This window comes from Microplitis demolitor, chromosome 9 (assembly GCF_026212275.2).
Source record: "Microplitis demolitor isolate Queensland-Clemson2020A chromosome 9, iyMicDemo2.1a, whole genome shotgun sequence".
In the NCBI taxonomy this organism is placed as follows: Eukaryota; Metazoa; Arthropoda; class Insecta; order Hymenoptera; family Braconidae; genus Microplitis; species Microplitis demolitor.
Window position 1 is genome coordinate 18,646,308 of NC_068553.1, and position 10,107 is coordinate 18,656,414.

General features: G+C 32.7%; 1 protein-coding gene across 4 annotated transcripts in view; it reads left to right on the top strand.

Annotated features, from left to right (window-relative positions):
• The window catches only part of LOC103575603 (calcitonin gene-related peptide type 1 receptor), a 108,134-nt gene that overhangs the window by 45,686 nt on the left and 52,341 nt on the right, over positions 1–10,107 (top strand). For all 4 annotated transcript variants that reach the window (XM_014443718.2, XM_053742030.1, XM_053742032.1 and 1 more), the window contains one exon: positions 3,015–3,125. In XM_014443718.2, the coding sequence (XP_014299204.1) occupies positions 3,015–3,125 (111 nt within the window). The remainder of the gene's footprint in view (positions 1–3,014; positions 3,126–10,107) is intronic.

The following is a 10,107-nucleotide window of genomic DNA, read 5'->3' on the forward strand; positions in this document are numbered from 1 at the left end:
GATTACACACTTTACTGTTATTAAAACGAGTATTAAAATTAACATATTTTAACACTGGTGTAGTGTTAAGATTAACATTTTTTAACATCGGTGTGATGTTAAAATCAACATATTTTAACACTAGTTCGATGTTAAAATTAACATATTTTAACATCGATGTGGTGTTAAAATAGAATCATTTTAATACTATTTCAGTGTTAAAGTCAACAAATGTTAACACTAGTTCGGTGTTAAAATTAACATATTTTAACATCGATGTGGTGTTAAAATAGAATCATTTTAATACTATTTCAGTGTTAAAGTCAACAAATGTTAACACTAGTTCGGTGTTAAAATTAACATATTTTGACATCGGTGTGGCGTTAAAATAATTATTTTAACAATAGTTCGGTGTTAAAATTAACATTTAACACTACTTCAGTGTTAAAGTCAACATATGTTAACACTAGTTCGGTGTTAAAATTAACATATTTTAACATCGATGTGGTGTTAAAATAGAATCATTTTAACACTATTTCAATGTTAAAGTCAACAAATGTTAACACTAGTTCGGTGTTAAAATTAACATAATTTAACACTATTTCAGTGTTAAAGTCAACAAATGTTAACACTAGTTCGGTGTTAAAATTAACATATTTTAACATCGATGTGGTGTTAAAATAGAATCATTTTAACACTATTTCAATGTTAAAGTCAACAAATGTTAACACTAGTTCGGTGTTAAAATTAACATATTTTAACATCGATGTGGTGTTAAAATAGAATCATTTTAACACTATTTCAGTGTTAAAATCAACAAATATTAACACTAGTTCGATGTTAAAATTAACATAAATTAACACTATTTCAGTGTTAAAGTCAACATATGTTAACACTAGCTCGGTGTTAAAATGAATTGATTTTAACACCGAAATAATGTGAAAATGAACATATTTTAACATCAGTCCGGTTTTAAAATGAAATCATTTTAATACTGGTTCGGTGCTAATATAAACCTAATGAGTTGAGATGAAAAAAATTTTATTACCTATAAATGCAACAATATCACTTTTATTAAACGGACCAAATTGCTGAAAACTACTTTTTTAACACTAGAAAAAATGTTAACACCGCTACCGGTGTTATTTTGATTTCATTTTTCGGGGTTGAATTTAACACCATGATAGTATGGAATTTACTGAGTTTTATAAATATTCAAGTGATTCTCAGCCTGTTCAATGAAATATAAAGTACATGAGCAATTGAACTTGTAAACTATAAATATTTAAATGTCATGTTGTAAATAATATGCAAATTTGGTAATTCATACTACGCATTTACATAAATTCAATCAGGAAGCACAACAATATCGACATAATGTACAATCTTGACATAACATCGAAACTTGTAAGTGACCAAGGGAATCTCTAGCACCCCTAGGATCTTACCCACGTCCTCACGTTTCAATAATACGTCATACTGTCAGAAATACATAAAATGCTAACGTGCTAAATTCAATACATTTCTCTAGAGAATTATAAAAATGTCATCCGTAAATTTATTAGGCTAACTTTAAGAAATTTTTTACAAAAAATTACATCATGTGAATAAATACAAGCCGCGAAATTTGACGTCAGTAGTAAAAATTTGAAAACGAAAATGTCTGCATGTTAAATTTACAATCGACGGTGACAGTCATGACTGAAAAGCTTATCTTACGTTTATAAACTCAGTCTATTCTTTCCTTCCCTCACTCTCCCTCTCTTACACCGTACGCATCGTTTGTACTTTCATGACTGACATTGCAGGATAGGATAGTAATATTTGACATTTAAAACGCGCTTGTATTGACATATTCGTGAAAAAGGGAAAGAAAACTTTCAATCATCTCCCTTATAAAATATACATGACTATTTATATAACGAAAATATATATGTTGAATTTTTATGATTTTATAAAGAGCGCTAAATTTAAACAGTAAATTTTTTTTAAAAAATTATTTTATATAAAAAAAATAATTCCATTTACCAAAATTATTTTTTTTATTTAAAATATCAAGGGCTAAACGGTTTTTTGTGTTAACAGCAAAAAAAAAAAATAAATCTTGATCCTCTTTACCCTAAACATTGAATCATAACCATTTTATTTATTTATCGAACCTGTTTCTATTAATAAGTCATAAATTTTTTAAAAGTCTAGACTAGGTCTTACTGAAAATGATATTTTTTTTATTTTTAATACTTTCTATAAACCATTGAACAGAAAAAATGAGATAAAAGCAATGAGGTAATAAAATTTAAGTCACGTAAAAGAACTGATGACCCTTAGGAAAAAATGATTAAATGTTAGATTTTTAATCGTAAATTAGAAAGAAGCTACTTTTGATTATAAATATAAAAAGTCTAATTGCTCTAATAGCGTATGAATGGTTGGATATTAAACTATTTAATAGCATGAATTTAGTATGCATTGCTTGAAATCCAAAGTAAATGCGTTTATTAATAATATTAAATGTGATTAGATTATTCATACGTATACGAACTTGTATATATTAATCCTAGATATTTGATGATGCTTTCAAAATGTTTAGTTTGTCTATTGCATGGTGAAAATTATAGTCGCGTATGTGTGTTTCATTCAAATATATATTGAGCTTAAGTCTCAGTGCAATTAACTTGGGAACTGGAATTAACGAAGACATTGAAGAGGATTGCGATTAAGATAGATATTGACATTTATCAAACTATGGTTTGAATTGTAATAATAAGCAAGCAATCAAATATAATTTGACAAATTCAAAAATTTAGGGTACGATGGAACAGCCCAAAAAATCTCTCATATATTTAATGAATGTATAAAAATTTCCTGGTATTTAAAACAAAAAAAAACAAATTTAGGCTGAAGTGAGAAAATTCGACCCATTTTACCCCGTATACTTTACTTAAAAAATTGTAATAAACTCAAAACAACAGAATTTTTGAAAAAAAATGTATAGTATATATTTACATAAATATGTCATTTTTTTTTAATTGCAGAACCATATTGCCCCGGTGTATTTGATGGGTGGACATGCTGGCCAAGTACTCCCGGTGGAAAAGAAGCATACGCGCCATGTCCGGCATTTGTCACCGGATTTGATCCTTCATGTGAGTTTTTGAAATTTTTTTCCAAAATGAGGTATTTTTGAAAATATGCATTTTTGAAACCCTCTACCGAGTATCCAAACCAAAACGACTCGCCGTTCCCCAAAATTTAAATTCACTGTGTGAATTTTCAAATTAGACAGTATTCACTTTCTACTATTATGTTACTGTAACAATTGTTCTGTGCGCATTAACTTATGCGCAGTCTACTTACTGGGTCTTTCACACCGGTTCCGATCCTTGTAAATTAGTTTATTTTATTCTTAATTGAATAAAAACAAATATTTATCATAAATCTTGATAAATATCGAAATTTCGGAACCGCGAATCTTTACTCCCAACAGGTGGTTTCGCGTACGGACGTCCCCAGAACGCGTAAAGTGAATTATTACCATCGATATTTCTGTCTCCCGTACCGCGCAATTTACCCAATTGCACTTGAATATTCAAATTATTCACGAATGAGTTTCAAATATCGAATGAAATTTATCTTATAGGCAACTAGTTTTTTTAAAATTACTAATTTTCCAAGTAGCGAATTTTTATTTTTTGACGTTAAATTTAAATCCTACACTGGAAAAAATAATCAGTAGCCGCTACCGATTATTTTTTGGTATCCGCTACCTATTATTTCAGTACCAGCTACCTAATTTTCGGTAGCAGCTACTAATTTTTTTTCGGTAGCTAGTACCGATTCCAATCAGTAACGGCTACCGAAAAATAATGAGTAGTGGCTACAAAAAAATAATGGGTAGCAGCAACCGAAAAATAATCGATAGCGGCTACCGAAAAATAATCGGTAGTAGCTACCCATTGGATCGGTAATATATTAAAGAAGTTTTATTTACAAATTGAAAAAGGACACAACGGATGAGGGTAAAATAATAAATTCCATGACGTTATAAATATATATTTCTATGACAATAACATGAAATAACACTGTCATAATGTAACTTTAATAAGACTATTTTCAAAAACAATTAAGTACATACTTAAATACTAATTCTAATTATTTAGTACAATCAAATGCAAAAGCCTGGCAATATAATCGAATCGCGTATTTCTTCATCGGCATCTTTTCCTTCATCAGCGCCATCGCGAACGGAATAACTTTAGCCACAGACGTTTTGCGACTTACGTCAACAAGGCAATTCCCCATGACATTGATATTATCTCCTTCACAAAACTTGAGCACGAATTCCAAAGATACCGGTGGATTAACAACCCCAATTGCCCGCGGAATCGAAGCCATGATTTTATGATCACCATCAATCTTCGCTATGAAAGGCGTAACGACGCGTTCAAAAGCCGATCCTTCGAGCATTACTTCCAGAACAATCAATTCCCTTCCTGGATTACGCTTCGTCATATATTTCAAAATCGTCAAATTTTTGTCGTCAGGCAAAAAGTCAAACTTTCCAGTAAATGCACTAGAGAACGATACGACATCAGTGGAAACCAACTTTCCAAATATTTCTTGACGTTGCTCTTCAGTGAGTTGGCTTTTCATTATTTTCATGTTAACTTTAGATAAAAATTCGCTCGGGTTGATGATGAATGCGTCGAAAAAGTTGTTTGGGAAAAAACGTGTCTGTCTTATACTCAAAGTAAGACTAGAATGCTGATTGAACGCTTGCAACACTTGCCCATAAGCCTCAGGATGTTTTCTCAGCATGCGCGGCAGAAGCTTTGAATAGACTGAGAAATCATATTTTCCATACCATTTCGTCAATTTGAAGTACTTGATTACCAGTTCAGGATACTTGTTGAACAAAAATTTAATCATTTTACTATTCAGCTCAATGTTATTATTTTTAATGCGGCTCCAAATGAACGACTCGCTGCAAGCTTTCAAAAGCGGCATGGCTTGTTTTTCTCCAAACATCAGAGTAACCAATTCGTAAAATTCATCAGCGAGCTCCGGTTCGTCGGCAACATTTATCGCCAAGACTTTTATTATTTTTCTTCTGTTGTACACAGACAGAAACCGAAGAATCTGAGTCTGGTTGAAATGAACTGTTGTTATGTTTTCGTTCCCTCCGTTGAAGAACCAACAGGTTTTGAGCGCGCGATTAAAAATGTCATCGTTATCAGATTTCAGAGCTTCAATTATTACTCCAGATTGTCGGAGTGACCGAGCGATTTCCAATAGAACAAAAAGTTGCAAAGCTTCTGTCAACTTCGAAGAATTGATGACCGATTCCAATGCTTTCTTTATATTTTTCGATGGCAATATTTCCTGAGCGATCTTATATATCGTCAGATATTTTTCAGCCGGTGTTGATCCTTTCAGTTGTTGGATCCCCGATAAATATGGCGATAATTCCATTACCGTCGCCATTGTTCCCGAATTTTGAATAGACGTAAAAAATTTATTTACACTTTTTTATTAATTCAAAATTTTGATCGTAACAAATTTCGGTAAAATTTTCGATACTAATTTTGAATGGAATAGTAGAGATTAAGTACAAAGTCAAAGTAAACAATGAATATTTTAATTTACTTCCATTCATTTAAATAGGAATTTGTAATAAGGTCATATCTTTATAATAATATTATGACTTGGATACCTACTAACATACAAATGATTAATTAGTAAAATTATCAATCAATTTTATAGATAATCATACTTGGGATTATTTTTGTTTACTATCAGTTTTGTCGAAGGTTGTCAATTCTGTTAATTATGAATATTCTGATAACGAGGCTATTCAATTAAATATCTGACACAGATTCTCACTTACATCAAATTTTTTTCAAAACAAACATCAATTGTTTTTTTAGGTTAAGGTAACCTAAGAATAACCTAGAATCACATCTTTTTCCAAAAATCACAAAAATTAATTTTTGAAAAAGAGTAAAAATTTACTATGCATGCAATTACTAGTTAATAATTACATCGGGATAGATAAATTAATAGGCAAGTTAACGAAATGAAAAATTGTTGCAAAAAAAATTCAAAACGACATTTTTTATTATTACAAATTTTTGATGTATAAAACATGAGAATTATTGACAATTTTAATTAACATCTTAAAGAAAAATATAACTGAGTACATGCATTCTTCAGTTAAACAATGATTAAGCTAAAAAAGCATAAAAAAAAAAATAATAATAATAGAGAACATTTTAACGAATTATTTTTGATTTTTATGCTACGCGTGTTTAAAAACTTAACGATACAAAGATAACCTGAGTATCGTTAATTATAAAATTCAATGTCATGAAACATATTTACATTGCTTACTTTTTTTAATGAGTGTTTGTAATAAATCGTGAAATTGGGACATGATTAGATGGTTGATATTTATATTATGAGGAGAAGCGACTTTAGTGAGTTGATCGTTTTTTACTTGAATCCGAAAGTAGACAAGATGAAACGCAAGAACACTAGCGTAATAATTTTCCAAAGCGTCGAGACTCATGACGACTTCTAGTTGATAGCCGGGATCGCCGATGACAGAATCGATGATTTCGTAAAGATATTTAGCGACAGTTTCGATAAAGTCTATATCGACAGATTTGACAAATGCAGGCAAGAGTCTGTTGATGTTCGTAACCAATTCCTTGGGAGAGACCTTGTCGTTGACAATTGAAGCGACGGTAAACGAAGAGTAGAATTCAGGATCCTGATGAACTCTCAAATTCGAACCAAATGCCGCCATTATCGCAGTAAAAGCTAACTTAGGTTTTATAGGATTGTTGGGTAGAGAACGTACTATATTATTGATCAATTCATGTACGAAATAATTTGCTGGATAGAATGACGGTTCAGTAGGATGAGGAACATCCCAATTTTCGTTAACAATTTTGATGAATATATTTCCAAAACGGTTCAATCTGTCTTCTAATTTATCTCGCGCTGTCAGAATGTAATTAATCAGATAACTATGGCCTGCAGACAGTACTTTTTTTGGTAGCGACAAATCAAGAACATACTTTTCAATTATTCCATTGTGTAATTCGTCGGAAAATAGAACTAATATGTTCTTGTCAATATTGAGTAGCTTTGTAATATAGAACCAAACGACCTCTGGCTGCAAGCCGTTTTCCTCATCGCCGAGTCTACGAATTGCACTTGAATATTCAAATTATTCACGAATGAGTTTCAAATATCGAATGAAATTTATCTTATAGGCAACTAGTTTTTTTAAAATTACTAATTTTCCAAGTAGCGAATTTTTATTTTTTGACGTTAAATTTAAATCCTACACTGGAAAAAATAATCAGTAGCCGCTACCGATTATTTTTTGGTATCCGCTACCTATTATTTCAGTACCAGCTACCTAATTTTCGGTAGCAGCTACTAATTTCTTTTTCGGTAGCTAGTACCGATTCCAATCAGTAACGGCTACCGAAATTAATGAGTAGTGGCTACAAAAAAATAATGGGTAGCAGCAACCGAAAAATAATCGATAGCGGCTACTGAAAAATAATCGGTAGTAGCTACCCATTGGATCGGTAATATATTAAAAAAGTTTTATTTACAAATTGAAAAAGGACACAACGGATGAGGGTAAAATAATAAATTCCATGACGTCATAAATATATATTTTTATGACAATAACATGAAATAACACTGTCATAATGTAACTTCAATAAGACTATTTTCAAAAACAATTAAGTACATACTTAAATACTAATTCTAATTATTTAGTACAATTAAATGCAAAAGCCTGGCAATATAATCGAATCGCGTATTTCTTCATCGGCATCTTTTCCTTCATCAGCGCCATCGCGAACGGAATAACTTTAGCCACAGACGTTTTGCGACTTACGTCAACAAGGCAATTCCCCATGACATTGATATTATCTCCTTCACAAAACTTGAGCACGAATTCCAAAGATACCGGTGGATTAACGACCCCAATTGCCCGCGGAATCGAAGCCATGATTTTATGATCAGCATCAATCTTCGGTATGAAAGGCGTAACGACGCGTTCGAAAGCCGGTCCTTCGAGCATTACTCCCAGAACAATCAATTCCCTTCCTGGATTACGCTTCGTCATATACTTCAGACATCTGTCAACAAATTTTATCGGCAGATCCTGATACCAGCGAGACGAGCGCACAAATTTCCGTGCACACCTTCGATTGATATTTCCAATGCACTTGTCTAAATAATGCTCCCAATGTTGGATTATCAATTTGGGATTTTTTTCAAGCGTCTTCTGAACCTCGGTCGTCTTGAAATCTATGTCCTTATCAAGTTCAGCGACATATGCCTCAAAAACGTCTCGTCCGACGGATTTCAATACAGACCTAAGTCGCTTTACTTTTTCCCAGTCTCCATATTTGTCATTTAAAAACTTCTTTACCGTCGCTGCAAGCCAGGGGTAGTCTTTCACCGAAATCTTGGAAACTCCTTCCCTGGATCTAGAATTATGACCATTGAAATCGGCAATCGACTGCAGAATATCAATGATACTGTCAATATCCATGTCATTGACATCCTCACAGGTGAAAGGAACCCCTTTGATGAATTCCTCTAAACATTTCTTCGCGTAAGCGGGCTTCAGATCCAACAAATCGTCATCATTGTAATGGCACTGCATATATTTTAAAAACAATGAGTTTTTTGATGCATCTATCGGGTTGTTGTTCTCCAAATCGAAAATTATTTTCCCTTTCATCAATTCCGCAATAGAAAAGTCATAAAATTTCTCATCATTTCCGGTGATTTCAACAAGCAGGCTATTTATTACCTCCCAGTGTTCATTGGTCAGCTTCAGTGACTTACAGTTATGCCAAAAAAATCTCAAAACATTTGTTATAAATTCACAGTATACATTAACGAACCCAGCTTTTATATATTTCAAGACATCAAGCAACGCGTCACTGTCATTATTAACTGCGCATGTGTAAATCAACCGTTTTACCCCTTCAAAGTGCTCCTGTTTTTCCGATTTCTCAATAAACTCCTTGTAGAATTTAACCGATTCGCTGCATGGAAGATAGCAAACCCATGAATTTTTATGACTCATTTCAAATTTGTCATCCAAGTGACGTTCAGTTTCTAGTTTTATTCTCGCCTGTCTGATCCTTTCGTCTCTAGGAAGTACCCTCAGGATTTTCGGTGTGATTTTGTCATGACAATCCAGAAAATCAACTCCATGCACTTCCTGATATTTGGACATCAAAATTGTCAATTTTTTGTCGTCAGACAAAAAGTCAAACTTTCCAGTAAATGCATTAGAGAAGGATACGACATCAGTGGAAACCAACTTTCTAAATATTTCTTGACGTTGCTCTTCAGTGAGTTGGCTTTTCATTATTTTCATGTTAACTTTAGATAAAAATTTGCTCGGGTTGATGATGAATGCGTCAAAAAAGTTGTTTAGGAAAAAACGTGTCTGTCTTAAACTCAAAGGACTAGAATGCTGATTGAACGCTTGCAACACTTCCCCATAAACCTCAGGATGTTTTCTCAGCATGCGCGGCAGAAGCTTTGAATAGACTGAGAAATCATATTTTCCATACCATTTCGTCAATTTGAAGTACTTGATTACCAGTTCAGGATACTTGTTGAACAAAAATTTAATCATTTTACTATTCAGCTCAATGTTATTATTTTTAATGCGGCTCCAAATGAACGACTCGCTGCAAGCTTTCAAAAGCGGCTTGGCTTGTTTTTCTCCATACATCAAAGTAACCAATTCGTAAAATTCATCAGCGAGCTCCGGTTCGTCGACAAGATTTCTCGCCAAGACTTTTATTATTTTTCTTCTGTTGTTCACAGACAGAAACGGAAGAATCTGAGTCCGGTAAAAATGAACCGTTGTTATCTTTTCGTTTCCTCCGTTGAAGAACCAACGGGTTTTGAGCGCGCGATTGAAAATTTCATCGTTATCAGATTTCAGAGCTTCAATTATTACTTCAGGTTGTCGTAGTGACCGAGCGATTTCCAATTGGACAAAAGGTTTCAAAGCTTCTGGCAACTCCGAAGAATTGATGGCCGATTCCAATGCTTTCTTTATATTTTTTG